Raw genomic sequence first — 23,405 nt, 5'->3', positions numbered from 1 at the left:
AAAGACAATAGCATAATCAATCACCCAAGCCTTTAGTCTTTCCATCTTTACAATGAACATAACATTAATTTCCCCTCTGCCTAACTCCAAACGGGAACCCTGGTGGCGTAGTAATTAAGAGCTATGGCTGCTAACCAAAAGGTCAGCAGTTCGAATCCACCGGGCATTCCTTGGAAACTCTATGGGGCAGTTCTACTCTGTCCTACAGGGTCGCTATGAGACAGAATCAACTCAACGGCAACGGGTTTAGTTTTGTTTTTTGCTAACTCCAAATATGACTTAATATGATGCTTATTTTATCAAATGAATGAGATTTCATTCAAAGTCCACAGTCATACCATAAGATCTCTAGTCTGTTTATACTATTTTCACTAGTAATGAAGGGGACATTCTGTAATATTATGACAAGCAAACTAACAGTTTCTTCCTTTGGTCAAATATCCACTTAGAACCATCTTCTGTGGCAACATTTTAAATTAAAATATGTTCATTCTTATATTTAATATTTATTTGTGTTTACAATGTGCCAGACATTAGGGAAACAAAAAGGAATAATGCATAGTTCCTGTCCTTAAGGAGCTCTAGCAGATGTCTAAGTTGCTGCCAAATCTTTTCTCTGGTTTCAGTGAGTCAATGATCACTATGACAGAAAATTTAGTTGATATAACCACCATCTTTTATTGCTGAAAAATAAGAGAAAATAGTCAATAAAAATTTGGAGAATAACAAAAAGAAAAAAGGAAGAGAAGACTTGCCCAGTAAAATATCAAATGTATTATGATGCTATGTAAATCACAAGTGTGGTACTTGCACAGAAAAAGGTAGATGCATCAAGGACATAGATTAGAGACGAGAAAAAGACCCTAAATCATTTGTGCATTGAATATATAATAAAGGCGACATTTCAAATCAGTGGGGCCAAGATGGCTAATTCAATAAACGCTGTTCAGAAATTGGCTACCTATTTGAAAAGAAAACAAAGTAAGATCTCTAATTCACACCATTCACAAAAAAAATACCAGAAAGATTTAAGAGTTAGATGTAAAAAATAAAACCACAAAAAAAATTTTTTTTTTAATGTAGGAAAGGCTTTTAAGCATAAGACCAAATCCTAACAGTCAAGAAGTAAAAGACTGATAAATTTGATGTCAAATTTTTAAATTTCAATAAAACCTTTCTTCCAATTAAAGACATCATAAATAAAATTAAGGCAAAATAAAACTAGGAAAGTCATACATGCAACATCAGATAATGGATTCTGGTGTTTTTTATAAAGAGCAACCACATAACTTACTAATCTAAGGTGAATGCAAACTAAAACGGTAAAGTATTATTTTTCAGCATGAAAATGATAAAAATAATTAAGACTGAGGTATGAGGTACTCTTAAAAACGCTGATGGGAATATACACTGGTATAAACGCTGGGTACCAATTTTACAATAGTTATCAAAATTTTAATTGCAAATATCATCTGACCAGTGATATTATTTTCTAGAAATTCTGTCCTATAGATACAGAATTTTTCTGTCTCTTGCACAAGTGAGAAAAGTTACCGATATATAAGGGTATAAACTACTGCATTTGTGATATTGAAAAATTAGAAATAACCGAAATATTCCTCAGCAAGGAATTAAATTAAATTAGTTACATTCAAGCAACAGAATATTATCTAACCATTTAAAAGAAGGAGAAAGATAAATATGTACTGTCACAGAAGCATGTCCAAAATAAATTAAGTAAAAAAAAAAAAGAAAATTACAATATATTTTGTATAGTATGTACCTATTTTATTCTTTTTTAATTATGTATGTTCAAATATCTACATGTATTTATATAACCACAAAGAAAAAATTCTGGAAGTGTATGTAAAAACTTAACAATGGGAAGGCTTTAGCCATATTACAATATGTTCTGCATTTACGATTTAGAAAAAAAATTTTTAAGGCTTTTATTTTATATGGTCTAAATTCTTAATTTTATCTAAGAATCTTAAAGAAAAAAATATTTTTAACATCATTTTGATTCAGTTAAAAAGTGTCAAAAATTATATCTTCCTTAAGAAGAGCTAGTAATATCTAGCATAGTCTCATAATTAAAAAGAAACATACGTCTAAAAATTCCTCTAAAATGTATAGGCTCAACACATTGTCCAAAAAACAAATGAAAATTTTGAAGTACGAAATGTAAGTATTCATTAAACAATTGACTTTGACAGGTCTTGGAAAGAAGCACGTCGTTTTTAAAGACATCTGACAATTTCTTTGGATACATATCATATCCAAAAATGTCTGGAGTTAAAACTGTCAAAATACACAAAGTATTAAAATTCAATAGCTTCTGAACCTCATGGAACACAGAAAGACATTATTTTCAAGGTTTATTTTCTCTAACACATAGGTATGAAAACAATTCTAAGACATCTTGTTGCTTAAGAGGCCTTAATATACCAGATTTTCTATGAATCAAAAAAGAAAAAGGGGAAAGAAAAGTACTTAAGGCAACAGAAAAGAAAGAGAAATGAGTTTAAAACCCTTCATCAGAGGTCACAGAGTAGCACTCATAAGATGAGTGAAGTCCCAGTTTAAACCAGAGAAGAAAGACATAATACCACCAGTAAACAATGCTTAGGCTGGAGAAGGAAAGGAAAGCAGTTCAGAAAAGCCTGGGGAAAGAGAAGCACCTGTTCTTTCCTCCACATTTCTCTCTGCTCTAAGTAAAATAAGTATAAAGTTCCAGAGCAGAGGAGGGAAAAAAAATTAAGAGGGTGGCCATGGTGTTCTCGTTTCAGGAGCTTTATGCAGTATATCCCTGAATTGTAACTAGGAAACTCAGAAGAAATATCTTCAATATTCTATTTCTTAAATTACTCACAAACTTAGTGAAATTTTTTATCCTTTTTAGAACTTTTTATCTTGAATGTTCTGTATTTTAACAGCTTTAACATGGGACAAGATATACATATAGCATTCTGGCAAGTTTCTAGGTATTATTTTTTTAAATAAGCTATAAATTCTTCTATATTAAATTCTTACGTGTGTAATATGCATATATAATTATATTAAATAAACAGAAAAAGGGAGGAGTGTCATACAATGTGAACATATGTCAAATGCCATACATAAAAATTAGAAAAGTTAACTTCTTTCTTAAAACTGTTTTAGGAGAGAGAAAAGGCTTTCATTATGGTATAATGAAAACTTTGTATAGCAAATAATGAGCAGACTATACAACATAAAAAAGTGTTAAGTGTGTATCACATATTTTTCATTTCTGCTACTTCAGAACAAGAAGTTGACATAGCTTGACATATTTTAGTCAAATTTTATGTCCATCCTTATATCTGAATGTCTTGTAAGTAAAAAATGGCGTCCTGGGTGGTACAAAAGGTTAATGTACTTGGCTGCTAACAAAAAAGTTAAATGTTTGAGTTCACCCAGAAGTGGGTTGAAAGATAGGCCTGGTGCTATACTTCTAAAAAATCAGCCATTGAAAACCCTATGGTGCATAGCTGTGTTCTGAAACACATGGGGTCACCATGAGTTGGAATCAACTTAATAGCAGCGTTTTTTTTTTTTTTTTTTTAAAGGAAAAACAGCAATTTACAATTAGGTTACATACAGATTAACGTGAATAAGTAAGTAATTACATGCAGAGTTCCCGAAAGCACTTAAGATAAAAGATTCAAAATTTGATGAACTAAATTTATCTCCCATATTATTACTTTATAATTGGTAATAGACAAGTTTTCCTTGATAACTAGATGACTAATACCTCAAAAAAAAAAAAAGAAAGAGTTGAGCCAAGAAATCACTGATTGAAAACTTTCAAACAAGGATCTTTTGAATACGAAATATGAACATTTTGTTTAGGAAATAAAAAATTCAATAAATTTTACAGAAATTTCAAATTTTGTATAATATTTGGGTACTCTGGTATAATTTTGTATAGAGATCTAGACTTCTAAAAAGATGAAAAAGAAAAAAACAAAAAATAAAGTACCTGCTGCTTCTAGCAATGCTTCTAGTCGTGCCTGTGTTTCTGGATCCACAGTGCGTAAGTCTGCTCCTTCCGCAGTACTTGATAAGAATATCTCTGATGTTTTAAGCACTGGGTTATCCAGATCTTCTTGGTCCAAAATAAATGATTCAACCTGTTTATGAATTAAAGATGCAATATCCATGAAATCTGTATCAGTATGGTTAGAATAACTGCAATTCAAGGTAATATGACTTCGGATTTGGAATTTAAATAACTAGATAAACTATTATAGAAACATGGGGCTTTGGGAAGGGACGTTGAGAGAGCATCTCAACTATCTGCTTATTTTCAAGCATGACTAGACTATAACCCATACACTAGACTAAAATATCCTGGGGTGCACTGTATCTTCCGTGCCTAACACAGAGCCTGAAAAACAATATTTTTTAACAAAATGAGTACATGAACATATTCCCTAGAAAAATGTACACTGAACTACCTATTTGAAAGGCTTCATAGCATAGATAGGTTATTAGGGCACAGTTTTTCCTCTACTCTAAACAGTTTATTCAATTCTGACCCTTAACTAGAAGAAAATAGACTTAACCCACTGTCAAATATCTGGAGTCCTATAAATAGGAAAGCTCCATAAGGTTAGGAACACCATGCCTGTTTGTTCCCTGCTCTATCGTCTTGGTTTAAGAATATTTAGTACATAACAGGCATTCATTAAAAACCTGTTGAAATAAATTAATGTGTATAAGCAAAATCAACTTAAACATGTAACCCTCCAATTATAAATCAAGTTAATTCTAAATGAATTTTCTTAAATAAAACATGTACAACCTTTCTAGGAAGCAATTTGGAAATGTGTATCACAATATTTTTAAAAGCTCATGCCCTTTGTCCCAGTAATTTCATTTTAAGAAGTCCATCCTTTAAAAAATTATCTGAAAACAAGACAAAAATTAATATGCAAGGATGCTCACTGCAACATTAATTAAAATGCCAAAAAAGAGGAAAGAAACTAAAATAGGGAATTTGGTAAATACGCCCTATGCAGTCATTAAAAATGATGTTTTTAAAGTGTATTTAATGGCATGAAAAAGTATTCATAAAATTAAGTGAAAATCACAAGATTCAAAACAATATGATCCATATTTTGTTAAAAGTATATATGTGTGTATGTAAATATGAACATATGGAATACTCATCTATACTCAAGTGTACATATTTATAGGGCTAAATATGTCTATAACATGTAAATATTTAGAGCCCGGGAAGTTAACATATTTGTAGACAGATAAGAAAACAGGACAAGAAAGGTTAAGTACTTCTCCAAGGTCACACAGCTAATAAATGGCAAAGTAGATTTCAAACCCAGGCCATATGGCCACAGAATCCATGCTCTTCACCATTAGGTTATATTACCTTACAAATTTTTAAGCAAAGGATGAAAGTATCTGGGCTACATGATTTGGCATATTGGCTAGGTGGTCATCAGTATTCACAATGGATACCAAATAAAGATATCCTAAAAAAGACAGTAAAGTTAAGATGGTCTGGATCTATTTTATAATCTAGTTATATACTATAATTTTACAGTACAAATCTTTAACTTCAGAGCTAGTAACATTGAGCCATGTACTATGTTGCAACACAGCTTCTTTAACACATAATTAATTACAAAGATGCCATTCTAGATCCATGCCAATAGAAAAATGTAGACTACCAACTGTCAAATGACCTTGAAAGGTAACTGCTTATACAACAAAGGGCTTGTTGCAAGCCCAAGAAATTACTTAGGTATTTGAAAGGATAGATGAAACCATCATTCCGGTGGGAAAATTGTGGAATTTTTTATTAAAGTGGCATTTAGACATTAACATTTCCATTTTATAGAAAGCATTGGTCTGCTGTGGTATTACCCATATTATGGAGACAAATACATGTTGACTAATTATATGTATCATGTAACATTTTAAAAATCCAAGTTAAGGATTTCCAATTCTTTCCCATTCACTTCCCCAATATTTACTGAAGCGCACCATGAAAATACAAAAATGTAGTAGAAGAAATAAGACAATACTCTAACAACTATTTAAAAAGACTCCAAAGAGAAATAAATGATACAAATATGGTGGTGCAACAGTTAAGCCCTCGGCTACTAACCAAAAGGTCGCCGGTTCAAACCCACCAGTGACCCCACAGGAGAAAAAACCTGGCAGTCTGCTCCTACAAAGATTACAGCCTAGGAAACTCTATGGGGCAGTTCTACTCTGTCCTACAGGGTTGCTATGACTTGGAATCAACTCTGCAGCACAAAACAACAACATAATGCACTTAGGAGGAAGAAATCACTATCATTTTCATCACTAGCAATCCCTGAAGATTTTGTACATGAAGTAGCACTTGAGTTAGACCTTGAAGGGTTCATAGAATTTCGACAGGTAGTCTGACATGGGCATAGAGGTAGACAGAAGAGGAAGAGAATGAAATAAAAAATGGGGTTGTCTTAGTTATCTAGTGCTGCTAAAACAGAAATACCACAAGTAGATGGTTTTAACGAACAGAAATTTATTTTCTCACAGGTTAGGGGGCTGGAGGTCCAGATTCAGGGTGCCAGCTCTAGAGGAAGGCTCTCTGTGTTGGCTTTGGAGGAAGGTCCTTGTCCCTTCTAAGCTTCTGCTCCTGGGCAATCTTCATGTGGCTTGGCATCTCTCTTCCCCCATCTCTGCTTGCTTGCTTGTCTTAACCTGCTCTTTTTATATCTTGTAAGAGATTGACTCAAAACATACCCTACACTAATCCTGCCTCATTAACATAACAAAGACAACCCATTCCCAAATGGAATTATAACCACAGGCATAAAGGTTAAGATTTACAACACATATTTTTTGGGTACACAATTCAATCCATAACAGAGATGCATTAGGAAAGTGATGAGTGGCCCACTCAAAAAATCACAAGGTCTCTCATCCATTTCCAGTGGGAACGTAAAATTGTGCAGCCATTGTGGAAAACCGTTTGGTGCTTCCTCAAAAAGTTAAACACACAGTTATCATATGCCCCAGCAACTCCACTCCTAGGTATATATACCAAACAGAAAGGAAATCATATTTATACCAAATCTTGTACACAAATGTTCACAGCAGCATTACTCATAATAAGAAAAAGTAGAAACAATCCAAATGTGCAGCAACTGACGAATGGACAAACAAAATGTGCTATAACCACACAATTGAATATTATAAAGCCAAAAAAAAAGAATAAATACTGATACATGCTATAACATGAAATGTGAAAACATGCTTAGTGAAAGAAGCCAAACATAAAAGGTCACATATTATATTATTTCATTTGTATGAAATGTCCAGGATAGGCAAATCCATAGACTGAAAGCAGATGAGTAGTTATCAGGGGAAAGGGTGAGGTAAGGAGGAGAGAATGAGAATGACTGCTAACAGGTACAAGGTTTCTTTCTAGAGTGATGAAAATATGCTGGAATCAGTGGTGGCAGCTGCATAATCTTGTGAATATACCAAAAACCACTGAACGGTACACTTTAATATAGTGAATTTCATTGTGTATAAAGTATATCTTAATTAAAAATCAAAACAAAACAAAAAACACAGTACCTGAAGTACAACTATGGTTTGAGGCTAGAAAGAATAGCTGGGGATATATCTGAGACCATATAAAAGGTGACAGGCTGCTCTCTGCCTACCAGTACTAGGAAGAAAGAGAACCAGTAGTAATGTACTCCTGATTGGCAGTAATAAAAACATCACACACACAAGAGCTCGCGTTCCTAAGTGCTTGGGAAGAATCAAGTTTCGAAGAAAAACAAAAGGTAGAGACATGCCCCCTTGCCTTCAGAGATCTTCTGCGTAGTTGCAGCATTATATCCCAGTATAACTTCTCTTTGAAAAATATAATACACAGGACAATTTACTGAGTTTAATTTTCCCATGTCTCAAATCAAGTTTTAATTGGGCAACAAGACATAATGGAAAGAATATTGCATTAAAAATAAGAAGAATTAGGTTCAAGTACCAGTTCTATTAAGCACTGTGTGTGACTTCAGACATAGCACTCAACCTTTCTGACAGTTTTTTCCTCAAAAAACAATACCCGTCCCACCTACCTTACAGTGGTATTGATGAAACAAAGTAGTGAAGGTAAAAGCATTTTGAAAAAAAAAGAACAGTACATAAATGTAATTTTTAGAATATGATCCTGCATAATTACAATTTTTTGTCCTGTGCTTTACCACAGTATTTATGCCTTTCCATACTAAAAGAATCATACTCATTAAGAATCTGGCATGATGCTTTTTTTATCAGCATTCACCTGAATTTTCAAAGTGTGGTTTTAGGCACAAGATCAAATTTCAAATATCCACAACACTTGTGGAAAAAATCTTAAACTCCCAGAATGAGAGTTATAGTTATGCATAGTTACACACATAAATTATTTAAATACATTTGTGTCAATTCTTGCTATTGTTGTTAGGTGCCATTGAGTAGGTTCCAGCTCATAGCAGCTCTACAGGACACAGCAGAACTGCCCCATATGGTTTACAAGGAACAGCTGGTGGATTTGAACAGCTGACCTTCTGGTTAGCAGCCGAGCTCTTAACCGCTAGGCCCCAGGGCTCCAATTAGATGTGCCAAAAAGCACTCAATTCTAATATTTCCTTTTCCTAGCCACTCTTAATTTTAAAAGTAAACCTGTTTCAATGTGGAATCAATACATGGAAAACACATCCAGTTATATCTATTACTTTAGGAATATTGGGAGATTGCTTTTGACAATGCTTAAGTGTCTTACCTGATAAACCTGCTGAAACACATACTTTTTTTTTTTTTTTAACATTTTACTGTGGTTTGGAAGGCAGTACATAGAGCAAATTGGTTTCCCATTCAATAATTTATACATATTTTGTTTCATGACATTAGTTACAATTCCCTCAATGTGACAGCACTCTACCCTCTTCTTCCCTGGGTTCCCCGTTTGAATTCGCCCACATCCCCTGCCCCTTTCAGCTTTCTGCAATTTATTTTTGGGCAAATGCTGCCCTTTTTGGTCTCGTATGATTGACTGTTCTGAGAAGCATGTTTCTCACTCACGTTACTGTTCACTTTATGCCAATTTTTTTGCTTTTCCAATTTTGGGGGAAAAAAATGGTAATCATCAAAAATGAAGTGGAACTCATAAACATTGATATCCTAGGCATTAGTGAGCTGAAATGGACTGGTATTGGCCATTTAGAATTGAACAATCATATGATCTACTATGCTGGGAATGACAACTTGAAGAGGAATGGCGTTGCATTCATCGTCAAAACGAACATTTCAAGATCTATCCTGAAGTATAATGCTGTCAGTGATAGGGTAATATCCATATAAGGAAGACCAGTTAATACAACTATTATTCAGATTTACTCACCAACCACTAAGGTCAAAGATGAATAAATTGAAGATTTTTACCAGCTTCTGCAGTCTGAAATTGATCAAACATGCAATCAGGATCTACTGATAATTACTGGTGATTGGAATGCAGAAGTTGGAAACAAACAAGAAGGAACAGTAGTTGGAAAATATGGCCTTGGTGACAGAAATGATGCCAGAGATCACATGATATACTTTTGCAAGACTAATGACTTCTTCATTACAAATACCTTTTCTCAACAATGTAAACAGCGACTATATATGTGGACCTTGCCAGATGGAATACACAGGAATCAAATCAACTACATCCGTGGAAAGAGACAACGGAGCTCAATATCTTCAGTCAGAACAAGGTCAGGGGCCTACTGCAGAAGAGATCATCACGTGCTCATATGCAAGTTCAAACTGAAACTGAAGAAAATTAGAACAAGTCCACGAGAGCCAAAGTACAACCTTGAGAATATCCCATTTGAATTTAGAGACCATCTCAAGAATAGACTTGACGCATTGAACACTAATGACTAAAGACCAGACAAGTTGTGGAATGACATCAAGGACATCATACATGAAGAAGCAAAAGGTCATTAAAAAGACAGGAAAGAGTACATGATACTGCAAAAACTCAACTACAAAAAGACAAACAACCCAATTAAAAAATGGGCAAAGGATATGAACAGACACTTCACTAAAGAAGACATTCAGGTAGCTAACAGATACATGAGGAAATGCTCTCAATCAAAAGCCATTAGAGAAATGCAAATCAAAACTACAATGAGATTCCATCTCACTCCAACAAGGCTGGCATTAACCCAAAAAACACAAAATAATCAATGTTGGAGAGGTTGTGGAGAGACTGGAACACTTATACACTGCTGGTGGGAATGTAAAATGGTACAACCACTTTGGAAATCAATCTGGCACTTCCTTAAAAAGCTAGAAATAGAACTACCATATGATACAGCAATCCTACTCCTTGGAATATATCCTAGAGAAATAAGAGCCTTTACACAAACAGATAGATGCACACCCATGTTCATTGCAGCATTGTGTACAATAGCAAAAAGATGGAGGCAACCAAAGCGCCCATCAACAGATGAATGGATAAACTATGGTATATTTACACAATAGAATACTACACATTGATAAAGAACAATGATGAATCCGTGAAACATTTCATAACATAGAGGAATCTGGAAGGCATTATACTCAGTTACGACAAATACTGTATGAGACCACTGTTGTAAGTACTTGAAAAACAGTTTAAACAGAGAAGAAAGTATTCTCTGATGGTTACGAGAGCGGGGAGGGAGGGAGGGAGGGAGAGGGCTTTTCACTAGATAGTAGGCAAGAACTATTTTAGGTGAAGGGAAAGACAATACACAATACAGGAGAGGTCAGCACAACTGGACTAAACCAAAAGCAAAGTTTCCTGAATAAACTGAACGCTTCGAAGGCCAGTGTAGCAGGGGCAGGAATTTGGGCACCATGGTTTCAGAGGACATCTGAGTCAATTGGCATAATAAAATCTATTAACAAAACATTCTGCATCCCACTTTGGAGAGTGGTGTCTGGGGTCTTAAACGCTAGCAAACGGCCATCTAAGATGCATCAATTGGTCTCAACCCACCTGGAACAAAGGAGAATGAAGAACACCAAAGACACAAGGTAATTACGAGCCCAAGAGACAGAAAGGACCACATAAACCAGAAACCACATCAGCCTGAGACCAGAAGAACTAGATGGTGCCCGGCTACAAGTGATGACTGCCCTGACAGGGAACACAACAGAGAACCCCTGAGGGAGCAAGAAAGCAGTGGGATGCAGACTTCAAATTCTTGTAAAAAGACCAGACTTAATGGTCTGACTGACAGTAGAGGGACCCCAGAGGTCACGGTCCCCAGACCTTCTGTTAGCCCAAGACAGGAACCATTCCCAAAGCCAAACTCTTCAGATGGGGATTGGACTAGACTATGGGATAGAAAATGATACTGGTGAAGAGTGAGCTTCTTGGATCAAGTAGACAGGAGACTATGTGGGCAGCTCCTGTCTGGAGAAGAGATGAGATGGCAGAGGAGATCAGAAGGGGGCCGAATGGACACAAAAATAGAGAGTGGAGGGAAGGAGTGTGCTGTCTCATTAGAGGGAGAACAACTAGGAATATATAGCAAGGTGTATATAAGTTTTTGTATGAGAGACTAACTTGGTTTGTAAACTTTCACTTAAAGCACAATAAAATTTTTTTAAAAAGACAGGAAAGACCAAAATGAATGTCAGAAGAGACTCTGAAACTTGCTCTTGAACATCGAGTAGCTAAAGTGAAGGAAGAAATGATGAAGTGAAAGAGCTGAACAGAAGATTTCAAAGGGTGGTTCGAGAAGTCAAAGGAAAGTATTATAATGACGTGTGCAAAGACCTGGAGATAGAAAGCCAAAAGGGAGGAACATGCTTGGCATTCCTCAAGCTGAAAGAATTGAAGAAAAAATTCAAGGCTCAAGTTGCAATATTGAAGGATTCTATCGGGAAAATATTAAACAATGCAGGAAGCATCAAAAGAAAATGGAAGGAATACACAGAGTCACTATACCAAAAAGAATTGGTCGATGTTCAACCATTTCAGGAGGAAGCATATAATCAGGAACAGATCAACTGAAAGAGATACATATTTATGCCTATTCCCAAGAAAGGCGATTCAACAGAATGTGCAAATTATCGAACAATATCGTTAATACCACACACAAGTAAAATTTTACTGAAGATCATTCAAAACTGGTTTCAGTAGTACATCAAAAGGAACTGCCAGAAATTCAAGCCAAATTCAAAAGAGCACATGGAACCCGGGACATCATTACTGATGTCAGATGGATCTTGGCAGAAAGCAGAGAATGCCAGAAGGATACCCACCTGTGTTTTATTGACTATGCAAAGGCATTCAGCTGTGTGGATCATAACAAATTATGGATAACAATGCAAAGAATGGGAATTCCAAAACATTTAATTGTGCTCATGAGGAACACGTACATGGATCAAGAGGCAGTCGTTCAAACAGAATAAGAGGATACTGCTTGGTTTAAAGTCAGGAAAGGAGTGCATCAGGGTTGTATCTTTTCACCATACTTTTTTATTCAATCTGTATGCTGAGCAAATAATTCGAGAAGCTGGACTATATGAAGAACGGGCACTGGCACTGGAGGAAGACTCATCAACAACCTACGTTATACAGATGACACAACCTTGCTTGCTGAAGAGAACATGAAGCACTTACTGATGAAAATCAATGACCACAGCCATCAGTATGGGTTACACCTCAACATAGAGGAAACAAAAATCCTCACAACTGGACCAATAAGCAACATCATGATAAACGGGAGAAAAGACTGAAGTTGTCAACTTCATTTTACTTGGATATCAGTCCCTGTAGAACGCTGTCTTTATGGACTATGTTATGCCAACTGACCATCTTTTTGCTATTGTGAATAATGCTGCGATGGTATGAATATATCTATTTGTGCCACAGCTCTTATTTCTCTAGGTTCATAAGGTCTATTTCTAACTTTTTAAGGAAGCACCATATCGTTTTCCACCATATCGTTGTACCATTTTACAATCCCACCAGCAGTGTATGAGAGTTCCAATCTCCCCAAACCAGCATTTGTTGTTGTTTGTTTTTTTGATCACTGCTATCTTTGCCAGGGTGAAATGATATCTCATTGTTGTTTTGATTTGCATGTCTCTAATGGCTAATGATTATGAGCATCTCTTCATGTATTTGTTGGCTGCCTGTATGTCTTCTTTGGTAAAGTGTCTGTTCATGTCCTTTGCCCACTTTTTAACTGAATGGTTTGTCTTTTTGTTGTTGAGGTGTTGAAGTTTTCTATAAATTTTAGAGATTAGTCCCTTGTCAAATATGTCATTGCCAAAATTTTTTCCCAGTGTGTAGGTTCAAACACATATTCTTGCAATTCAGGCTGCAACTCCATTACCTCAAAATGCATATGGCCAGAAAAGATGGAAACCATTTATGGCTACCTGGAGATATTAAATATGACCACTTCTGTTCATTTAACATAAAGGCTTGGTGATATAGTACAATAAACACATGAACATAATGGATAAGCCCAAAATAGTATGTCTAATGAAATTAGTCCTCATCACATAAATTAATATAAGACATTGTACATTCTCACAAACAGCTAAAGGATCAGGGCAATTTCCTTATTGTCTAAATGATACTGTTACATAGGGCATCTTTCATCCAGTAGCTACATTCAGCAGTAATGTACGTGTTCCTCACGAGCACAATTAAATGTTCTGGAATTCCCATTCTTTGCATTGTTATCCATGTCTTTACCAATAGCAAGAAAGTTTATTTCAAGTCTTAAACATTCCAGAACGCTTTTTTCTACCTTTGATTAAGAATAAGAAAAAAGGAAGAGTGAATATGGCCCATCGAAAACCGCATGTTTTTTTTAACTTACGGGTAATCTATCCTGAAATGCTAAAGGCAAAATGCTTTTTCTTTTCCTCCTCAGAAATCCTTTCCCCTACTCCTCTCCTTTCACAAGAAAATGTGTGGCTGCTGGCTTCAACCAAAAATTTTAAACGTGCAAAGGGGAGAAGGGAAACAAGCATTTTGTCTCATTTTTATCCCATTTTGACATTTCAAAAATGAACCACTACCATTGGATGGCAACAGTTACTATGGAGACAAACCAAAGACTCAGCTATTATCACCTAAAAGAATTAAGTTGGTCACCCTGACCAAAAACTAGTTAGAAAAACTATTAATCCAGCTATGATCTGACTAAATTGAAAACAATTTCTACCAAGTATAAGTAAGCATTGGAGTTCCTAGGTGAGAAAAATAGTTAAGCACTTGGCTGCTAACCAAAAGGTTGGTGGTTTGAGTACACCCAGAGGTGCCTCAGAAGAAAGGCCTGGCAATCTACTTCCCAAAAAAATCAACCATTGAAAATTCTATGGAGCACAGTTCTACTGTGACACATATGGGGTCACTATGAATCAAAACTGACTTGGTGGCAGCTGGTAATTGGTATGTGAACTGTGCTATAGTTAAAACTTTCAATTATACTAATATGTTTTAAGTCTTACAACAGAAAAATAATAAAATCTCACATACACATTTATCAATAACCAATTGTTACCTTTTCTAATGCTATATTTCTAGAAATAGCAGTTGTTAGCTAGAGAAAACAAGTTCGTAAAAAAGAACAATGGACTATAAAGCGTTCATTATATATTTTTATTTATGTATTACCTAGTCTATGAGTCCAAATCAGAATCAATTAGACAGCACATGACAACAGTCATGTAGCTTTACCACGCAAGAACAAATTAAAAACACCACCAAGCTCTCAAATCTAGGTCAAAGATACAATGTTTTAAACAGGCAAATAGATGATGAAATTTTTATTTTTAAAATGTTAAATAAATCTGTACTTTGAGTTAGGAACTCAAACATTAGTGGGCACAAATTTTGTTTCAGGTAGCCTTTAAGGATAAACATTACTCCCATGTATTCCAACTGGAGCTATAAGAAATCTCAAGGGAGATTAAATCTGTGTTTTACACTACCTCTCCTCATAAACCTTCCTCAAAAATGAAATGGAAGCTCCCTCGAGAAATTCAGATTTGGTGATAGAAAGGTAAACACAACACGTTAAACATCCAAAACATACTTTTTTAAAAAAAAACATACTTGTTAGTTCTTTCTTTCTTACTTAGTTTATATTTGGATAGACAAACATGTCTTACCTTTCTCCACCCAAAGTAAGCCTTCTACTTTAAGTCAGAATCAGTACTTACATCAATTTTGGAATGCAGATGGTTAACACTGATTTCTAGTCTGGGCAGCAGGAAAAATAGGATATTTTTCTGAGGTAATAAATGAAAAGGATAGAGCAATTCCTTTTTGCAAAAAGCACAGTACTCCAACTGAGTTTTGGTTTACAGTAATAGAAAAATCACACTGATTAAGTGTAGGGCTGCACAACCAATTAATGTAACTGCTGTCAATAAATTGTACGCCAGTAAAAAGTTGGCAAAAGTTGTGTGACAGATACATTTACAACGATGACAAAAAAAAAAAAAAAGAGAGAGTACCTGCTGAGGCAGATTAAATATACCACCAAATACCTCTTGGGATTTGGTTCCTTGGTTTGGAGGTTTAGGGACATTGTTTCATGGGACATCCCAGTTAACTGGCCTAATAATATGTTTAGTGCTTCTGTTCTATCTCCTAGTTCACTGTGTAGTGCCTAAGATCTGAAGAGTTTGCAAGGGAGACACAGGGCCAAGGTGGTAGAGTAGTCAGATGCATCCTGTGGTCCCTCTTAAAACAAAGATCTGAAAAAACAAATTAATTGATTATATATGACAAACTAGGAGCCCTGAACATCAAAGGTAAAGTTGAGGAATGGGACTGAGAGGCAGGGGGAGGGAAAGACAGTTCAGAAGAAGCGATGAGTTGCCAGACCTAACCCGGTATTCTGGATTGGCTAGCAAGAGCAGTGAGGCAAGCAGTGAAGCTCAGGATGCACTTTCCACAGCGGGACATGCCAAGCAGCAAAGAGTCTGCTCAACCCTCCAGAACTAGTGAGAAGCAGTGCTCAATCGGCAAAAGTATATGTGTCTAAACTACCAGATGAAACAAAAAACACCTTAGGGAAGAACCTCTCTCCCATTTACCTGCTCCCTCCCTGCTCTACATCAAGCCACATCCCCTGGGCCAGAAGTAGGACCTGTCTAACGACCTGGGCCATTCTCCCAACTTTGGAAAGGGCACAAATTAACAAACAGGGAAAAAATAGTCTGCCACCTCCCCTAGGCTGGGAACTCAGGGAAGGCACAGTGCCTAGACACAGGCATAAGAGGTCCACAGACTCTGAGTGCCTTTCACCCCTGCATAGACCTGTGTGGGACAATTTCAACAGTGTAGGCCCTCACTAGCACAGTAAAACAGGGTATGTACCTGAAGCCTATTTTCAACTATATCAGCTATAAGGGGAAGCGGCAGATTCGTGACATTTGACATCACCGTGCCTATCAAGCAGGGTCCTGAACCACCCACATCAGGGGCCGGAGGACTGGTAGCTCCACCCACATCACCTAGCCAACCACAACATGGGTCCAAGAATAAGTGATATCGCCCAATCCTCACAGCCAACAGCACTGGCTGCCCACAATCTGGCTGCAAAACCCTCCCACCTACACTCTAAGGAACAGGGACGAGCTTTCCTCTCAGACACTCAGAGGCAGCCATCAGTCCCCGCATTGTTCAGCACATGACCCCTACTTCAGCCAGATACCTGTGCCTACTCCAATCACCCATGCCCATCTAGGACTATAGGCGAGAGCCTGTACTTAGTAACTGACTACCGGGACACATGAGCTGAATCCATACAAGAAAAGTAAACAGATTCCTGGGCTCACATACCTAGTAACAGCTCTAACCACCTGGTGACAGGACATGAGAGCTTTGGAGGCACCAGTAATCAAACTAGCCCACATAACCAGCCTATTTGGGCATATCAAAACAAAACAAGAAGCTAGGACTCAGTAAGCGAACATAAAATCAATAAATACGATAACTTGTAGATGGCTTGGAGACAACATTCAATATCAAATCACATAAAGAGGCAGACCATGATGGCTTCAGCAAGTGCCCAAAACAAAGACTCAAGAAACCTTCCAGAGGAAGAGAATTTTTTGGAAATACTGGAGGTAGAATTCAAAAGATTAATATACAGAGCTCTTCAAGAAATCAGGAAGCAGATCAGGCAAAATGCAGAACAAGCCAAGGAACACACAGATAAAGCAATAGAGGAACTTAAGTTTACACAAGACAATAATGACAAATTTAACAGGCTGCAAGAATCCATAGAGAGATAGCAAACAGAAATCCAAAAGACTGACAATAAAATTTCAGTTAGACAACTCAATAGAAAGTCATAGGAGCAGAATTGAGGCAACAGAAGTCAGGATTAGTGAGACTGAAGATAAAGCAATTGAAGCCAATTTATTTGAGGAAAAATCAGATAAAGGATATTAAAAAATAAAGAAACCCTAAGAATTATGTGAGACTCTATCAAGAGGAATAACCTACAAGTAATTAGAGTACCAGAACATGGGGGGATAACAGAAAGAATTGTTGAGGATTTGTTGGCAGAAAAATTCCCTGGTATCATGGAAGATAAGAAGATATCTATCCAAGAAGCTGATCGAACTCCACACAAAGTAGGTCCCAAAAGAAAGTCACCAAGACATATTATAATCAAACTTGCCAAAACCAAAGATAAAGAGAGAATTCTAAGTCACCTACAAAAGAGAGTTAATAAAACTAAGCCTGGACTATTCAGCAGAAATCATGCAGGCAAGAAGACAATGGGATGACATATAGAAAGGCTTGAAGGAAGAAAACAGCCAGCCAAGATTATATATCCAGCAAAACTGTCTCTAGAATATGATGGTGAAAGTAGGGCATTTCCAGATAAACAGAAGTTTAGGGAATTTGTAAAAACCAAACCAAAATTATAAGAAATACTAAAGGGAGTCCTCCAGTTACAAAATCATTAACATCAGATAACAACATAAACTAGAACACAGCACAGAACAACCAGGTATCAACCCAGATAGGGAAGTCACAAAAATAAATCAAAGCTAAAACACTGAAAATAGGGAAACAGAGATGTCAATAAGTTAAAGATGACAACATTAAAACAAAAAAGAGGGACTAAATAATGTAGTCATAGATCTTTCACACGGAGAGGAAATAAAGGCAATATAAAGAAATAAAAGATTGGTTGAAACTTAGAAAAATAGGGGTAAATATGAAGGAAACTAACAATCCTACACATCAAAATAAAAAACAAGAAAAACACAAAGAATCAGCAAATACAAAATCAACATTGAAAAAGAGGAAAAAATATATATAAAGCAAAATGATTCAGCACAGAAAATTCTGTGTGTTAACAACACACAAAAAAGACACCAAAATGACAGCACTAAACTCATATCTATCAATAATAATGCTGAATGTAAATGGACTAAAAGCACCAATAAAGAGACAGAGAGTGGCAGAATGGATTAAAGATAAAAAAAAAAAAAAAATGATCCAGCTATACGCTGCCTACAAGAGACACACCTTAGACTTAAAGACACAAACTAAAACTCACAAGGATGGAACAAAATATATTCAGCAAACAACAATCAAAAAAGACCAGAAGTGGCAATACTGATCTCTGACAAAATAGACTTTAAAGCAAAAGCCACCACAAAGGATAAGGACGTTATATAATGACAAAGGGTTTAACCATAAAAAATATTTATGCGCCCAACGACAGGGCTCCAAAATATATAAAACAAACTCTAACAGCATTGAAAAGAGAGATGGACGGCTCCACAACAGTAGTAGGAGACGTCAACACACCACTTTCGGTGAAGGACAGAACATCCAGGAAGAAGCTCAATAAAGACACAGAAGAGCTAAATGCCACAATCAACCAACTCGACCTCATAGATATATACAGAACACTCCACCCAACAGCAGCCAAGTATGCTTTCTTTTCCAATGCACATGGAACATTCTCCAGAATAGACCACATATTAGGCCACAAAGCAAGCCTTAACAGAATTCAAAGCACTGAAATATTACAAAGCATCTTCTCCGACCATAAAGCCATAAAAGTAGAAATCAATAACACAAAAAGCAAGGAAAAAAAAATCAAATACATGGAAACTGAACAACACCTTGCTCAAAAACTACTAGGTTATAGAAGAAATTAAGGACAGAAAAAAGAAATTCATAGAATCAAATGTGAATGAAAACACATCCTACCAGCACCTTTGGGACACAGCAAAAGCAGTGCTCAGAGGCCAATTTATAGCAATAAATCTACACATTGAAAAAGAAGAAAGAACCAAAATCAAAACATTAACCATACAACTCAAACGAAAAGAAAGAAAGCAGCAAAAGAAGCCCTCGGGCATGAGAAGAAAGCAAATAATAAAAATTAGAGCAGAATTAAATGAAATAAAGAATAGAAAAACAACTGAAAGCGTTAACAAGACCAAAAGCCACCTCTTAGAAAAGACCAGCAAAATCGATAAACCACTGGCCCAAAGTGACAAAAGAAAAACAGGAAAGGAAGCAAATAACCTGAATAAGAAATGAGATGGGTGATATCACAACAGACTCACCTGAAATTAAAAGAATCATAACAGAATACTAAAAAAATTGTACTCCAACAAATTTGAAAATCCAGAGGAAATGGACAAATTTCTAGAAACACACTACCTACCTAAACTAACACAACAGAGGTAGAACAACGAAATAAACGTATAACAAAAGAGATTGAAAAGATAATTAAAAACTCCCAACAAAAAAAAACCCTGGCCCCTGACAGCTTCACTGGGGAATTCTACTAAACTTTCAGAGAAGAGTTAACACAACTACCACTAAAGGTATTTCAGAGCATAGAGAAGGATGGAATACTCCCAAACACATTCTATGAAGCCAGCATAACCCTGATGCCAAAACCACGTAAAGACACCACAAAAAGAGAAAAAACTACAGACCAATATCCCTCATGAACTTAGACACAAAAATCCTCAAAAAAAATTCTAGCCAATAGAATTCAATAACATATCAATAAAATAATTCACTATGAACAAGTGGGATTCATACATTAGAAAAACAATCAATGTAATCCACGACATAAATAAAACAAAAGACAAAACACATATGATCTTATCAAGTGATGCAGAAAAGGCATTTGACAAAGTCCAACACCCATTCATGATAAAAACTCTCAGCAAAATAGGAATTGAAGGAAAATTCCTCAACATAATAAAGGGCATCTATACAAAGCCAACAGCCAACATCACTCTAAATGGAGAGAGCCTGAAAGCATTTCCCTTGAGAACGGGAACCAGACAAGGATGCCCTTTATCACCAGTCTTATTCAACATTGTGCTAGAGGTCCTAGCCAGAGCAATTAGGCTAGACAAAGAAATAAAGGGCATCCGGATTGGCAAGGAGGAAGTAAAATTATCTCTATTTGCAGATGACATGATCTTATACACAGAAAACCCTAAGGAATCCTCCAGAAAACTATTGAAACTAATAGAAGAGTTTGGCAGAGTCTCAGGTTATACGATAAACATACAAAAATCATTTGGATTCCTCTACATCAACAAAAAGAACATCGAAGAGGAAATCACCAAATCAATACCATTCACAGTAACCCCCAAGAAGATAAAATACTTAGGAATAAATCTTACCAAAGATGTAAAAGACCTATGCAAAGAAAACTACAAAGTACTACTACAAGAAACAAAAAAGGACCTACTTAAGTGGAAAAACATACCTTGCTCGTGGATAGGAAGACTTAACATAGTAAAAATGTCTATTCTACCAAAAGCCATCTATACATACAATGCATTTCCCATCCAAATTCCAATGTCATTTTTTAATGTGATGGAGAAACAAATCACCAACTTCATATGGAAGGGAAAGAAGCCTCAGATAAGTAAAGCATTACTGAAAAAGAAGAAGAAAGTGGGAGGCCTCACTCTACCTGATTTCAGAACCTATTATACAGCCACAGTAGTCAAAACAGCCTGGTACTGGTACAACAACAGGCACATAGACCAATGGAACACAACTGAGAACCCAGATATAAATCCATCCACATATGAGCAGCTGATATTTGACAAAGGCCCAGTGTCAGTTAATTGGGGAAAAGATAGTCTTTTTAACAAATGGTGCTGGCATAACTGGATATCCATTTGCAGAAAAATGAAACAGGACCCATACCTCACTCCATGCACAAAAACTAACTCCAAGTGGATCAAAGACCTAAACATAAAGACTAAAACGATAAAGATCATGGAAGAAAAAATAGGGACAACTCTAGGAGCCCTAATACAAGGCATAAACAGAATACAAAACATTACCAAAAATGACAAAGAGAAACCCGATAACTGGGAGCTCCTAAAAATCAAACACCTATGCTCATCTAAAGACTTCACCAAAAGAGTAAAAAGACCACCTACAGACTGGGAAAGAATTTTCAGCTATGACATCTCCGACCAGCGCCTGATCTCTAAAATCTACATGATTCTGTCAAAACTCAACCACAAAAAGACAAACAACCCAATCAAGAAGTGGGCAAAGGATATGAACACACACTTCACTAAAGAAGATATTCAGGCAGCTAACAGATACATGAGAAAATGCTCTCGATCATTAGCCATTAGAGAAATGCAAATTAAAACTACGATGAGATTCCATCTCACTCCAACAAGGCTGGCATTAATCCAAAAAACACAAAATAATAAATGTTGGAGAGGCTGCAGAGAGATTGGAACTCTTATACACTGCTGGTGGGAATGTAAAATGGTACAACCACTTTGGAAATCTATCTGGCGTTTTCTTAAAAAGTTAGAAATAGAACTACCATACAACCCAGAAATCCCACTCCTCGGAATATACCCTAGAGAAACAAAAGCCTTCACACAAACAGATATATGCACACCCATGTTTATTGCAGCTCTGTTTACAATAGCAAAAAGCTGGAAGCAACCAAGGTGTCCATCAACGGATGAATGGTTAAATAAATTATGGTATATTCACACAATGGAATACTAGGCATCGATAAAGAACAGTGACGAATCTGTGAAACATTTCATAACATGGAGGAACATGGAAGGCATTATGCTGAGCGAAATTAGTCAGAGGCAAAAGGACAAATACTGTATAAGACCACTATTATAAGATCTTCAGAAATAGTAAAAACTGAGAAGAACACATACTTTTGTGGTTACGAGGGGGGGAGGGAGGGAGGGAGGGAGAGGGTTTTTTATTGATTAATTAGTAGTTAAGAACTGCTTTAGGTGAAGGGAAAGACAACACTCAATACATGGAAGGTCAGCTCAATTGGACCGGACCAAAAACAAAGAAGCTTCCGGGATAAAATGAATGCTTCAAAGGTCAGCGGAGCAAGGGCGGGGTTTGGGGAACATGGTTTAAGGGGACTTCTAAGTCAATTGGCAAAATAATTCTATTATGAAAACATTCTGCATCCCACTTTGAAATGTGGCGTCTGGGGTCTTAAATGCTAACAAGCGGCCATCTAAGATGCATCAATTGGTCTCAACTCACCTGGAGCAAAGAAGAATGAACAACACCAAGGTCACAGGACAACTAAGAGCCCAAGAGACAGAAAGGGCCACATGAGCCAGAGACTTACATCATCCTGAGACCAGAAGAACTAGTTGGTGCCCGGCCACAATCGATGACTGCCCTGACAGGGAGCACAACAGAGAACCCCTGAGGGAGCAGGAGATCAGTGGGATGCAGACCCCAAATTCTCATAAAAAGACCATACCTAATGGTCTGACTGAGACTAGAGGAATCCCGGTGGCCATGGTCACCAGACCTTCTGTTGGCACAGGACAGGAACCATCCCCGAAGACAACTCATCAGACATGAAAGGGACTGGACAGTGGGTGGGAGAGAGATGCTGATGAAGAGTGAGCTAATTATATCAGGTGGACACTTGAGATTGTGTTGGCATCTCCTGTCTGGAGGGGGGATGGGAGGATAGAGAGAGTGGGAAGCTGGCAAAATTATCACGAAAGGAGAGACTGGAAGGGCTGACTCATTAGGGGGAGAGCAAGTGGGAGTACGGAGTAAGATGTATGTAAACTTATATGTGACAGACTGACTTGATTTGTAAATGTTCACTTGAAGCTCAATAAAAGTTAATAAAAAAAAAAAAGAATCCTTATCAAAAGGGGGAAACGGCTGAGCAGAATTTAAAATTTTCCCGAAATCCAGGATTTCTGTAGCCATGATGGCTAGCTGAACCCGTGAAACCACTGCCCCGAGATAAGCTTTAAACCTTAGGACAAAAATATCCCCTAAAGGGCAGGAAAGCTGGTAATAGTGAACC

The 23,405-nt window shown here is 36.6% G+C and overlaps 1 protein-coding gene across 12 annotated transcripts in view; it reads right to left on the bottom strand.

The window, feature by feature from the left end:
- The window catches only part of ANKHD1 (ankyrin repeat and KH domain containing 1), a 161,139-nt gene that overhangs the window by 109,176 nt on the left and 28,558 nt on the right, over window positions 1-23,405 (bottom strand). For all 12 annotated transcript variants that reach the window (XM_064277089.1, XM_064277118.1, XM_064277097.1 and 9 more), the window contains exon 2: window positions 4,001-4,151. In XM_064277089.1, coding sequence (XP_064133159.1) covers window positions 4,001-4,151 — 151 coding nt within the window. The remainder of the gene's footprint in view (window positions 1-4,000; window positions 4,152-23,405) is intronic.

The sequence above is a fragment of the Loxodonta africana genome, chromosome 2, assembly GCF_030014295.1.
Source record: "Loxodonta africana isolate mLoxAfr1 chromosome 2, mLoxAfr1.hap2, whole genome shotgun sequence".
NCBI lineage: Eukaryota > Metazoa > Chordata > Mammalia > Proboscidea > Elephantidae > Loxodonta > Loxodonta africana.
The sequence above is the reverse complement of the archived record's forward strand: the minus strand, read 5'-3'. Positions and strand labels throughout refer to the sequence as shown.